Source organism: Tachyglossus aculeatus, chromosome 16 (assembly GCF_015852505.1).
Source record: "Tachyglossus aculeatus isolate mTacAcu1 chromosome 16, mTacAcu1.pri, whole genome shotgun sequence".
Classification (NCBI taxonomy): Eukaryota; Metazoa; Chordata; class Mammalia; order Monotremata; family Tachyglossidae; genus Tachyglossus; species Tachyglossus aculeatus.
In genome coordinates, this window is record NC_052081.1 from 8,604,050 (window position 1) to 8,617,799 (window position 13,750).

At 53.4% G+C, this 13,750-nt stretch overlaps 1 protein-coding gene across 2 annotated transcripts in view; it reads right to left on the reverse strand.

The window, feature by feature from the left end:
• Window positions 1–13,750, reverse strand: part of TNR (tenascin R) — a 48,526-nt gene that overhangs the window by 10,581 nt on the left and 24,195 nt on the right. For both annotated transcript variants that reach the window (XM_038758399.1, XM_038758400.1), the window contains 9 exons: window positions 12,000–12,263; window positions 10,658–10,930; window positions 9,014–9,133; window positions 8,704–8,850; window positions 7,893–8,012; window positions 6,992–7,135; window positions 6,658–6,788; window positions 5,572–5,704; window positions 2,327–2,478 (listed from right to left, as the gene is read on the reverse strand). In XM_038758399.1, the coding sequence (XP_038614327.1) occupies window positions 2,327–2,478; window positions 5,572–5,704; window positions 6,658–6,788; window positions 6,992–7,135; window positions 7,893–8,012; window positions 8,704–8,850; window positions 9,014–9,133; window positions 10,658–10,930; window positions 12,000–12,263 (1,484 nt within the window). The remainder of the gene's footprint in view (window positions 1–2,326; window positions 2,479–5,571; window positions 5,705–6,657; window positions 6,789–6,991; window positions 7,136–7,892; window positions 8,013–8,703; window positions 8,851–9,013; window positions 9,134–10,657; window positions 10,931–11,999; window positions 12,264–13,750) is intronic.

Consider the following 13,750-nt stretch of genomic DNA (forward strand, 5'->3'; position numbering starts at 1 on the left):
CATGATCATCATCAATCGTATTTGAGCGCTTACTGTGTGCAGAGCACTGTACTAAGCGCTTGGGAAGTACAAATTGGCAACATATAGAGACAGTCCCTACCCAACAGTGGGCTCACAGTCTGAAAGGGGGAGACAAAACCAAACATACTACAAAATAGAATAGATATGTACAAGTAAAATAAATAAATAAATAGAGTAATAAATATGTACAAACATATATACATATATACAGGTGCTGTGGGGAAGGGAAGGAGGTAAGGTGGGGGGGATGGAGAGGGGGACGAGGGGGAGAGGAAGGAAGGGGCTCAGTCTGGGAAGGCCTCCTGGAGGAGGTGAGCTCTCAGTAGGGCCTTAAAGGGAGGAAGAGAGCTAGCTTGGCGGATGGGCAGAGGGAGGGCATTCCAGGCCCGGGGGATGACGTGGGCCGGGGGTCGATGGCGGGACAGGCGAGAACGAGGTACGGTGAGGAGATTAGCAGCAGAGGAGCGGAGGGTGGACTGGAGAAGGAGAGAAGGGAGTTGAGGTAGGAGGGGGCGAGGTGATGGACAGCCTTGAAGCCCAGGGTGAGGAGTTTCTGCCTGATGCGCGGATTGATTGGTAGCCACTGGAGACCCTTTCCAGACCCTTCCCAGGTGGGTGAAACCGGGTGCTGCTTCTGAGCCAGGCACTAAGACTAAAAACAAGAGACCCAGAGGCAGCCGGAGCCAAATTTGTGCTCGGACCGGGAACTGGCCGGCTGAAAACTGGGACTGCCTATGTGTAAAACCGGACCGATGGCCACCTTAATTTCCACCCAATCCAAACCAGCCCCATGGCAGCCTCTATCTGAGGCCTACTGGCGGGCAGCTCAGCCAGTGACTGACACCGCCAGCTTGCAGGCAAAGCAGCTACAAATGATTAATTTCCTAAGCCGTTTAAGCTTTAATTCCATTTACCCTCCAACAATTCAGCTTTAGCTGCCATTCCAAATTGCTCTTTAAGAAGGAGTCACAAATGTGTCAGGGATATGAAAGTGGATGGGTCTCAAGAGCGGCTGTTATGAATAAAACTGCTATTTAACTCTGCTCAATGAGCAACTTGGCCTGTGGCCCCAAAAGCCTGGCTCTGTAGCTTGGCAAGGCTGTGGGGACTTTGGGAGAGAGGATTTCTGCCGCCCACCTGACAGGCTGTTACTTCCGGGCTGACAGAGAAGCCTGTCCGGGGTCTTAGAATTTGGCCAGGGGCCTCCATCATTCTGGGTCCGCTGGGGAGACATCCTCAGGCAGAGGGGCCCCAAACCTCTCCCCACACCCCATCAGCTCTATTCTCTTGCTGCCTTGCTCCTCCTGCAGCCTTGAACGGCACAGAGATACTTTTGGGCATTTGCCCTCCCTCTGCCCATCCGCCAAGCTAGCTCTCTTCCTCCCTTCAAGGCCCTACTGAGAGCTCACCTCCTCCAGGAGGCCTTCCCACACTCAGCCCCTTCCTTCCTCTCCCCCTCGTCCCCCTCTCCATCCCCCATCTTACCACCTTCCCTTCCCCACAGCACCTGTATATATGTATATATGTTTGCACATATTTATTACTCTATTTATTTTACTTGTACATATCTATTCTATTTTATTTTGTTAGTATGTTTGGTTTTGTTCTCTGTCTCCCCCTTTTAGACTGTGAGCCCACTGTTGGGTAGGGACTGTCTCTATATGTTGCCAACTTGTACTTCCCAAGCGCTTAGTACAGTGCTCTGCACACAGTAAGCGCTCAATAAATACGATTGATTGATTGATTTGTCACTCTCCGTTCCCTCATCTCTTCTCTTCCCACACCAGCAGCCGCAGGGAGCCAGCCCCCTGACCTCTGAGACTCCTGCTGAATTCCCACCCCAGCCCAGCTAGCCGCCTCCTGCATGGCCTTAGGTAATGATAATCATTGTGGTATTTAAGCGCTTAGTATGTGCCAGGCACTGTACCAAGCACCGGCATCTCTGTCCCACGTGGGGCTCACAGTCTCGATCCCCATTTTACAGATGAGGTAACTGAGTCCCAGAGAAGTGAAGTGACTTGCCCAAGGTCACACAGCAGACAAGTGGCGGAGCCAGGATTAGAACTCACAACCTTCTGACTCCAGGCCTGTGCTGTATCCACTATGCCTGTCCCACCCCGGGGTCCTGGGCTGGGGAGGCGCCTGGGACCTGGTTGAGTTGTGGTGCTGCTGAAGAGCTCACAGAGTGCGGGGCTTGGGGATTGGGCTCCTTTAGAAGGAAGTGCTGGGTGAGGGATGGTGGAATGGGGCAAGGAGGACCTCAGTAGGAGTCTCCCCTCCCTCCATCCCCAGGGGGATGACTTACAATCCAACCCCCGCCGTCTGTGGTCATGTCACAGTAGACTTGCATCTTCTGGCTCAGGTCCCCGTGGATGGAGATGGTGTAAACCCCACTGAGGGTGTCTCCGTTGATCAGGTGCTGGGCGCAGTCCTGAGGGTGGGTGAACACGCGGCCCCCTGGAAGGGTAGAGAGGAAATTGTTCCAGAAAGAGGCATACCTTGCCCCCACCCCCCAACCCCTCCTCAGCATTCTGCTCCAGGACCAAAAGTGGGGACAGCATGGTGGTCTGACCCTCCTCAGGGCTGGGAGGGAAACGCAGGGAGACAGGCTCAGTCCCATTGGCTCCTGACTCCCCGAGGGTGATGCCAAGGAGCCGTCGGGGCCAGATGTGAGGATCCAGGTGGATAAGTTTAGGGCCCAGGCATTGTTCTCCCGAGGGACACTTGAGATTGTACTCCCTGGGCCCTATCTCTGCCGGGTTGCTGGCCAGCCACTCTGCAGAAACCATCTCGGAGGAGTTCAGAACCCCTTGCCCACCCTGGCTGGTGTCCAGGGCAGTGGCGGAGTGGCCCCCCCCGACAGTGCTTTCCATAAGCCACTGTGCCCCCAGAGCAGCGGTGCCCTGCTTGAGCCCAGCTAGCCAGGCCGGGTTCTGGCCTCAGCACCGAGGACATCTCAGAAGAGAGAAGGGGCACTACTTTTCTGCGGGGTGGTCCCCACCCTTCCTAGGTTCCAGACTCCACTTTGGAGCGCGGAAGTGGGCTAAAACCTTAAGCTGGGATCTTTTTTTTTTTTAATAGCATTTATTAAGCGCTTACTATGTGCAAACCACTGTTCTAAGCATTGGAGAGGTTACAAGGTGATGAGCTTGTCCCACGGGGGGGGTTCACAGTCTTAACCCCCATTTTACAGATGAGGGAACTGAGGCCCAGAGAAGTTAAGTGACCTGCCCAAAGTCACACAGCTGACAAGTGGCGAGCCGGGATTTGAACCCATGACCTCTGACTCCAAAGCCCGGGCTCCTTCCACTGAGCCACGCTGCTTCTGGATCTTGACCACTCATACTTACTAAAAAATCTCCAGAACATCTCAACGGCATGGTGAGCAGGAGAGGGGATCCAGTCCTGTCAGTAATTGCCCCGTACCTCCTCTAGACTGTACGCTTGTTGTGGGCAGGGAATGTGTCTGTTTATTGTGATTTTGAACTCTCCCAAGTACCTAGTACAGTGCTCTGCATACAGTAAGCACTCAATAAATACGATTGAATGAATGAATGAAAGCTGCACAAAGCAGCACGGCCTAATGGAAAGAGCACAGGCCTAAGTGTCGGAGGACCTGGGTGAAATTGTTCCAGAATTGTTCCACAGTGTGAGCCCTGGGCAAATCACAATGTCTTTTACCATCAGTTTTCTCATCTGTTAAACGGGTGATTCAATACCCATTTTCCCACTACCTACACTGTGAGCCCAGTGTAGGAAAAGGTCGATGTCCAACCTAATTATTGTGTACGTACCCTAGCACTTAAAACAGTGCTCTCACACAGTAAACACTTAAATCTTATGCTTATTATTGTTATCCTGGAATGTCAACAGATTTAGGATCCCTACTTTTTCCCCTCTACCCTCTAGATGTGATGCTGTGTTCTGGTCCAGAGAGGACAGCAGTAAGTAGACATTCCTCCATTTGGAGATGCGCAGGCCTGAGTGGGGCCTCGGAATAGCTCCAGGTGACATATGGTGGAGAAATATCAGGAGATGGTTTCATAAATGCTTCCATAACTGGCCATAGTGCCAGCAAACTGAGGTGTTAAGCGCCTGCTCTGCATTTAGGAGGCCAGGAAATAAATGCAATCTGGGGATGTCATTCTCAGTTTACATCTAATGACCACGCAAATAGGCTAGTTGTCCGCATGTTGTTTCATGTGAGGAGATTCTGCTTGAAGCGGCAGCTGCCTTCCCCATAGAGTTTCAGACGGAAGGTCTCGGGCCGGACGAGCCTGAAGAACTGAGCTGGGGTAGGGCCCGGGAACTCGGCTTCTCCCAGGGGAATCTGAACATCCTGGCTGGGGACAGGCAGAGTCCGAAATGGAAATCTCTAGAAAGGCAAGAGGGCTGAACTTCTTCAGCCTCTGAGCCAGGAGGGGAGCAGAGCATCCCCTGAGGGTCCCGTGGGATCCCACACTGGCCGTGACCCTCGGTGGCTGAGCCTGGTCTCCCCCTTCTAGACTGTGAGCCCGTTGTTGGGTAGGGACCGTCTCTATATGTTACTGACTTGTACTTCCCAAGTGCTTAGTACAGTGCTCTGCACACAGTACGCGCTCAATAAATACGACTGAATGAATGAATGAATGTGGACCAACTTGGTGGGGTAAGAGGCAGGGGGCTGGGGACAAGTCTCTCTGCCATGGAGATTGCACACTTGCTCAGAACATGGCAAGGCACTACTTTAAGATGACAGGGCTCATGAATAAGTGTGAATGGCTGGGATCGTTCTATGGAAACAGAGTGGAATGCACAGTGTCTCCATTAATGGGGGAGGTTGGGGACAGAGGGTGCCACCAGAAGGAGAGGCCCAGGACGGTAAACCACTTGGGAGAGGAAAGTGGATGGAGAAGGCTTTTTGAGAGAACCTGGCCAGCTGCGTAGACCGCAACCTCTGGATTCCTGCAATAGCATCTCCCCTGTTCTTCCCTCCCTCACTCCATTCCACTCAGCCTCATACAGGCTGTCCAGGGTCCAGAAACTAATGATTATGGAGCCCTTTTTGGCAAAAAAAAGCCTAAGGCAAAGCCCTGCACCTAAGATGGCACAGAAAAGAATCCCACCTGAGAGGCAGATGTATCCTGGGGATCAGTGCAGACCTTAAGGCCCATCTGCCCGCTCCCTGCCAACTGGGACCAAGATTGGAGGAGATTAGCAACCCCCCACCCCAATTTCTGTGTCAGGAGAGAGAAACTGAAGGGCCATCTGCTGACCACCCCCACCCCAACTGCAATCTGCACAGATAGCCGATGTCTTCACTTGGGGAGCCTAGGCTGGGCCTGCCTGCTGTTCTTTGGTTGTGAACAAGCTTGTTTAGCAGGGGTCTGTGGGAGGAGAGGGGATTCCGTCTTCCTCTGGCAGGGAGAGGTGATGCGGCCTCTCCAAAAGCTCAGATCTGGGCTAATTCTGACTGTCCACAGACCACAGGTAGGGGTTGGGGAAGGAAACCCGCGAGCGGAGGAGCATGCCCTCCATCTCTCTGCTCTCTCCCCTCTCACTCGCACTCACCTGTGGTGAAGACGGCCGAGGTGACCCCACTCCTGACCGCATCCTGGGCTGACTGCAGGAGCACGGTGTACTCCGTGTTCTCGGACAGGCCCTCGAGGCGAATCCATGTGTCTTCTGCATCCACTATCAGCTCCTGCACATGGGATCACAAGTGGGGGTGCCGGGGGAAGACAGAGGAGCAGCTGGAAGCATCCAAGGAAAGAAACTTTCTTCCCCGTCTGGGAAAAGGGGCATGGTAAGAGCTAACACTGGATACACCCTCATCTCCAGCCAAGGGGGTGGGGGGGCCATAGAGCCACGACACACTGGAAATAAAACTAAATGACATGTGCTATTTCCTTTGACCCCTTTTGAGAAAACGGAGGAAGCACAGGCAACCTTAGGTCAGACTGCGCCAGCCACCTCCTTGGGAGGTAGGGCATTTAGTTATCTCTTAGAAGGGATGCAAGCTACTCACTTTGTTACTTTACAATAGTAATATTAATAATGATAATACTAGTTTTGGTATCTGTTAAGAGTTTACTATGTGCCAAGCACTGGGCTAAATTCTAGCGGGGAGATAGGATGCAATTAGATTAGGCACAGGTCCCATCCCACAAGGGTCTCACCGTCTAAGGGAGAACAGATATTGAGACTGCAACTTGCACATGAGGAAGCTGATGGAAACACTAGGCAAGTGGTGGAGCCAGGATTAGAACCCAGGTCTCCTGGGTTCTTTTAATTAGCCCATATTACATATCACTCAACTAGTGCTGTTAATTGAGCACTGCCTGAGTCCAGGGCATTGAACTAAGAGCTTCTGGGAGTACGGCAGCAGGAAAGCACATGTTCCCTGCCCACGAGGAGCGGGCAATCTTATTTATCTGTGTCAGAGCAGAAAAGGTACGAACTCCAGGCCTTTTCTCGCTAAGTTCTTCTCGGGCAGGGATCGTGTCTATCAACTCTGTTGGACTCGCCCCAGCACTTAGTACAGTGCTCTGCACACAGTAAGTGCTCAGTAAATCTGACTGATTGACTGATGGATTGACCTTGTCCTCTCAGGAATTCCCACCGGCCGACTTTCTCTCCCCTAGCAGGAAAACTCACCTTGCGGCGCCCGTCGGTGGCTTTGTAGTTGACGATGTAGTTCTCCACCTCTGCTACGGGTGGCTGCCACGAGATCCGGGCGCTCTGCCTGGTGACCTCGGTGGCCGTCAGGTTGGTGGGGGGATCCAGCACTGTGGAGGAGGGCGAGAGAGCAGGGACGTTGGAGGCCCTACCCCGATGAGCACCTGGCTTCCGTTCCCCCGTCACCCGGCTCCCGGCCGCCCTGGGGGTAAGATGGGAGCAATCGGGACCACTCTGACCGGAACTGGCCTGCCAGGTGGACATTTCCCACCGGCCGCCTGACGACAGGCCAGGCCGCTCGGCGTTTACTTACAGGTGGTGAAATTGGTCTTGACGGTACTGCTGGTGAGAGGCCCGCTGGCGGCATACATCGTGACCGTGTAATGGGTGCTGGGGAGTAGGTCGCTGAGCTGGTAATCTTCGCTCACGCCGTCCACCAGGATGGTCTCGCCAGCATCTAAAATCAGACAGACACGGGATGGGCTGAATAGGAAGAACCTTCTGGAAGGACGGCACTTATTTTGCCAGGCAGTGTGGCCAAAGGAGCAGTGTAGTCCGGTGGAAAGAGCACAGGATGGGGAGTCAGAAGCCAGCTCCACCACTTGCCTGCTCTGTGACCCTGGGCAAGTCATCATCATCATCATCAACCGTATTTATTGAGCGCTTACTGTGTGCAGAGCACTGTACTAAGCGCTTGGGAAGTACAAATTGGCAACATATAGAGACAGTCCCTACCCAACAGTGGGCTCACAGTCTAAAAGGGGGAGACAAAACCAAACATACTACAAAATAGAATAGATATGTACAAGTCACTTCACTGTGCCTCAGTGTCCTCATTTGTCAAATAGGGATGAAATACCTGTTTTTCTTACCCGCCTATAGACTATCAGCTCCATGCGGGACAGGGACTGTGTCCCATCCAACTGGGCTGTGTTGAATTAGTGCCCAGTGCATTGTAAGTGCTTAACAAATACCCCTACTATTATTACAGTTACGGTCCCACTTTATCCGCTTCCATTTATTTTTCAGTGTGGTGGGATCTGAAAAGCGACTGGACACAAATTAGTCCTGTCTGATTCACTCCAACTATACACAGGGCAGGTAAACAAAAACCCCCACTCTCCCACAATCTTACTCAATATCCCCTGGCACCCCCCTGACACTTTCATTCCACTTTGCCCTCCAGTGGCCCTGGCAAGCTAGAAGACACCCACCTGTGAAGTGCGTAAGCACAATGACGTAGCTCTCCACCTCACTCACTGGTGCCCTCCACTGCAGCAGGGCTTCCGTTGGGGTGACGTTGGTGGCGGTCAAATCGACTGGGCTGTCCATGGCTGAAAGAACGGAAGACTGTCAGACACCAATGGGCGGGTCTTCCCCCTGGGAGGTTCAGTAGTGTTGTGCTTTGCTGGCCACATCCTGCTGGTCCTACTCATCTCACCTTGGCCAGCCTCAAGGGACTCCCACTCCCTTAGTGCAGGGCACACAGTAAATACTCAATAAATACCACTGACTGATTGATTGACTTCCATCTGAGGAACTCACACTGTTCAGAGGTTGGGTCTGCTTTCCATTGGCTCTATTAGGGCGGAACCAGGCCCAGAGGTAGGATTTTTTTCTTTTTAAGTATGGACAATACCCACCTGTTGACACTTCTAAACAATATCTCTTCCTCCTTGGCCTGGAGGCCCATTCTTTTGGGTCTCTTTCCCCATTGAATGCCCCACATTCTTGGGGCACTGGGCAAAGATTTCCGGAGAACCGTCTATTGCCTCCCCCCGACAGCTGTACTCAGGCTTCCTTAGGACTCATCTATGTTGACCGTGTCTTCCCGCCTTTGAGCATTATCCCAGATTTCTGTGCATCAGATGGGTACTTCACATGTGGTGTGGTGACTAGACTGTGAGCTCATTAGGGGCAGGGAATGCAGTGCGCCGGGGTGGGGGGTACACTGGGCCGGGGCACGGCTGGGAAGGGGCAGCCCGGGGCCACCCTAGCCCTGGTACGTGGAGAGCCGTCTCTCACCTGTGTGCACGAGGGTGCAGATGCGCTCGCTCTCCTCCCGCCCACGCACGCTGTTCAGGCTGATCTCGTACTCGGTGGCCGGAGAGAGGTCGGTGACGGTGTATTTGGTGACGGTTTTCGGCACCACTGAGCTGTCCAGTCTCCCCACTAGGGCAGAACAAACACACGGTTAGAGGCTGGCCCAATGCCTGGGGAGCCCGAGGACACCGAGCCCCAGTTTTGCCCCCACCAAACCCCCGAGCAGTGATCAGGGGATGAACCCTCTAACCCACTCTGTTTCCCAAGAGACGGGGCACATCACGGGGGTTACCTTGTGTCGGTCGATAGGATACCCGATAGTAGTCGAAAGGTGCGACGGGTGGGGCCCAGGAGACCATCACGGAGTCCTCGGTGACGTTGCCTATTGAGATGTCTTTAGGGGGATCGATGCCTAGAGGGAGACCCCGTCGGGGACAAAAAAAAAAACACAGTGCGGGTTGGGGGAGACGTGAGATCCAGCCTATCCAGAAATGCTAGCATCTTGGGGCTGACTACCCCCGCCCCCTGTGCAGTCAGCCCGGTCTCCCCCATGGACAAGCTGAGAGCCCCGTCAGAGGCCTGAGTGGGCCCAGAAGCCAAGATAAAAGGCAAGCACATGGGAGGGCGATGTTCAGGTTAAATAAAGAAACGCTGACGGAGTGGACTGTCCAAATGAGGAACAAAACTAGTTCAGTGTGCTGATCTGATCTCTCTGGACCTCAGTTTCTGTAATCAGTAAAATGGGGATAAAATTTCAGCTCTTCCTCCCTCTTAGATTGTGGGCGCAGTGTGGGACAGGGATGGTGTCTGATCCACCTCATCGGTAGGTATCTGCCCCAGCCCTTGCCACTTAGGAAGTGCCTAGTAAAAGAGGCCTCTCCAGAGAGAATCACCGAAATTAGTGAAAAGAGCAGAGGCTTGGGAGTCAGAGGACCTCGGTTCTAACTCCGGCTCCACCACTTATTTGCTGGATGACTGTGGGCAAGTCACTTCACTTCTCTGTGCCTCAGTTCCCTCATCTGTAAAACGGGGGTTAAGGACTATGAGCCCCACGTGGGACATGGACTGTATCTAATCCAATTAGCTTGTATCTATCCCAGCGCTTAGTACCGTGCCTGGCACATAGAAAACGCTTAACAAATACCATTAATAGAAAACAACACAAACCAAAAAACAAAACTAAACTAAAAAACCACCTTCTTCCTCCCCCTTAGATGGTGAGCCCTGTGAGGGCAGGGACCGTATCTAATAATAATAATAATAATAATGATAATAATAATAATAATAATGGCATTTATTAAGCGCTTACTATGTGTAAAGCACTGTTCTAAGCGCTGGGGCATTTACAAGGTGATCAGGTTGTCCCACGTGGGGCTCACAGTCTTAATCCCCATTTTACAGATGAGGTAACTGAGGCACAGAGAAGTTAAGTGACTTGCCCAAAGTCACACAGCTGACAAGTGGCGGAGCCGGGATTTGAACCAATGACCTCTGACTCCAAAGCCCGTGCTCTTTCCACTGAGCCACGGCCATGCTGCTTCTAATAATAATACTATTTGTTAAGCACTTACTATGTGTCAAGCCCTGTTTTAAGCGCTGGTGTAAATACAACTTAATCAGGATGGACATAGTCCCTGCCCCATATGGGGCTCACAAGCTTAATCCCCTTTTTACAGATAAGGTAACTGAGGCCCAGAGAAATGAAGTGACTTGCCCGAAGTCACACAGAAGACAAGTGGCAGAGCCGGGATTAGAACTCATGACCTTCTGATTCCCAGGCCTGTGCTCTATCCACTCTGCCATGATCTAATCTAATGATCTAATCCGATCGCCTTGTGTTTTCCCCAGCGCTTAGTACAGCTCTTGACACACAGTCAGCGCACACCAAACACCACAGGTCCCCCAGGGGCGGTCCAGAGCTCTCAGGTTTGCTCACCCGTGGTGATGGAGCCCACAATGGGCTCCGAGGTGACTGCCCCGTGCACGGCCACCAGGTTCACAATGTACTCGGTGGCCGGCCGGAGCCCCGTCAGAGTGGCGTGTCTCTTGGTGGCGTCCAGCGAGACCTCCAGTGCCGCCTCCTCCTCCTGGTCCCGGGGGTTGTAGTTGAGGATGAGCCTGTCCGCGGGAGGGGAGGGGTCGCTCCAGGTGATGTTCACGCTGGAGGAGGTCACGTGGGAGAAGTGCAGATGGGTGATGGGCCGGAACCCTGCAAGCCGAAGGAAGTTAGGAACCCTGCAAGGGGGCCGGAGCCGGCCCGGGCAGGTCACCCTTCAGACTGCCCGCTACCCGCCGTCGGACTGCAAGTCCCTCTTCCAAGCCCAGCCTAGAGTGCTCAGCGCACAGTAGGTGCTCAATAAATACCACTGGTTAAGTAAATGACTCCACAGAGCCTTCACCCAGAAAGCCAACGGCCTCCCAGTGGCCGTGGAATTCTAGAACCACCTAGTAAATACAGACTCAAGATTTCACTCCCCCTCCTCCCTGTCCGGGGCTGCGCTGAGAGCCGAGCCCTGGCCATCGGCCGCTGCTCAATCCACTCAGGGCAACACTTCAGGATGGCTCAGGGAACAGCTGTTTCCAAGGCTGTTCTGGACCACCTCCCAGATGCGACGGTAAAGCCAGGGGGAAAGGCCAAGCCAGGGCTCATTCGATGGCTGGGAGGGCTGGGTGCTCTTTTCCCCAGCCTATCAGGCCACTGGGGAGGTCCCAAAGGCAGTTGAAGGCAAGGGGTGACGGTGGGGCCTTTCCCCAGATGGAAGATCAGGTCAGTAGCCCCTTACAGGGGCCACAAGCAAAGAGCCCCAGCTAGAAAGCAGCCGCCATAAGGGCCGATTCTTACCACAAGGTCTGCTGCCACTCTCTGGTGGAGCTGTCTTGAAGGGGCAAATGAGCTGGGGTCTTAGAGAACAGAAGAGAGCTTCGTTCGCCTGGCATGGCTCAGGCAGGCCGAGGATGGGCTAGATCTCCATCTGTATTTATTGAGCACCTACTATGTGCAGAGGACTGCTCTAGACTGCAAGCTCATTTTGGGCAGGGAATGTGTCTATTTATTGTTATGCTGTTCTCTCCCAAGCGCTTAGTATAGTGCTCTGCACTCAATAAATGTGATTGAATTGAATGAATAAGCACCTGGGAACAGGCAACAGAAGATGACGACCCCAATCCTGCCCTCGGGGAGTTGACAGTCTTAAGAGGCTCCTTCAGCTGTAGGACTTCCTGTGCCTACCTGGACGAGCCCTGGGGGCCGGGGTGGGAGGGCTGACCCAAGCGGGTACCTGTGAAGGCATCCACGGTGGACTCCAGGCTCTGCTGCCGGCCCCGCTCAGCAGTGACCGAGATGATGTACTCGGTCCCGGGCTCCAGCTCCGTCAGCGTGTACGCAGTCCTGTCCTTGGGCACGGTAATCTCAGAGGACATCCCGGAGGCCGGGGTAAAGGTGATTCGGTAGTGGTCGATGGGGCCGTCTGCCTTGGTCCAGATGAGAGAGATTGACGTCTCCGAAGAGGCCGTCACCATGAGCCCTCGAGGACTGTCCAGTTCTGGGTATTGAGAACTCATCTCGTTAGGGATTATTATTATTATTACATTTGTTAAGTGTTCTAAGCACTGGGGAAGATATCAGTAATCAAGTTGGACACAGTTCCTGTCCCACATGGGGCTTACACTCTAAGTCGGAGGGAGAACAGGTCTTTAATCCCCATTTTACAGTTGAGGAAACTGAGGCACAGAGAAATGAAGTGAGATGCCCCGTGTCACATAGCAAACAATTAGCAGAGCCAGGATTAGAACCCAAGTCCTCTGACTCCCTCACCTGTGCTCCTTCTGCTAGGCCATGCTGCTTCTAGGGATTAGTACAGTTAACTAGGAGTGCTTCCTGGTGCCTCATTTAAAGGGGTCCCAATTACCCTTCTGTGCTTTTAAATGGATCTGCTCTTACATATTCCACCGCAGGATCCCTCTGGGGGGCACAGGGCACAGCATTCCCAGATTGCTCTAGGGGCCTCGGTCCAAGCCCAGGCTGACCTTAGGGCTCCAGAGGGTCCCGGGGGATGAACAGAGCTTCACTGCTCCCTGGGGCTCAGAGCAGGCTGGAGAGGGGACCCTCATGGCCTCAGAGTCTAGCTAAGCCATGGGAGGGTGTCTGGGGGGATACAGGGCTTGGGATTTTCATGTCAGTGTGGGTCAGAATGAGAAAATTTTCCATTAGGGATGCCACATTTGGGATACTCTAGGAGTGCCTCAGACCCCTTTTGAGATTCTCTGGGTAGAGGGAAGTTTTTCCGTTAGGTTTAAAGCTTAGAAGAGAAGTAGTAGAGCTGAAGGAGAGACACCCTCGCCCTGCCCTCCCAGGACCCCACCCATTTACTCTAACCCAACAGAGCAAATCTCAGAGTGCGCCACACCAGTGTTGTCCGGCCGTGGCCGATGCCGAGATTTCGGTGGTAGAGAACCAGCTTCTTCTCTCCGTGAGGGACGAGGACGCGCTCCCGGAAAATTTGGCAGTCTGGAAGTCAGGCCTCCAATTTTAAGCAGATTTTTCCCTCTCAGTTCTGCTCTCCTCTCTGTGACTCAAGGCCTAGAAAACTCCTGTTGAAGCCTCCGCCCTCACAGTCTCCCTGCCGTGGGATGTAAGAACGCGGGTGCTGTCACACTGCAACGGAGGGATGGGCCGCCCACCCCGAGCAAAGGACGGGGATCTCAGTGCAGAGAAACAGCACTGATTTCATTCCCAAAGCCTCTGCCCCTGCTCTCGGCGTCGGTCCTAACGGGTTCCTGGGGAACTATGCTTCCAGCCTTCAGAAGGGGAAAGCCCGGCTCCCCTCTCTGCTAATCTCAGGGACCCCGATCTGTGGGATTGCCTGCTGCTGCTGCTGCTAGATCTCTATTTACTGGAACCACCGCAACCTCTGAGCCTCAACAGGTTTTTTCTTTGCTGGTGATGGCTAGTGGTCTAGGAGATGCACAAGTAAGAAGACATTCTTCTTGCAAGAGAAGGCTCTGTGCCCCCAGCCGATTGGAGTCCAGC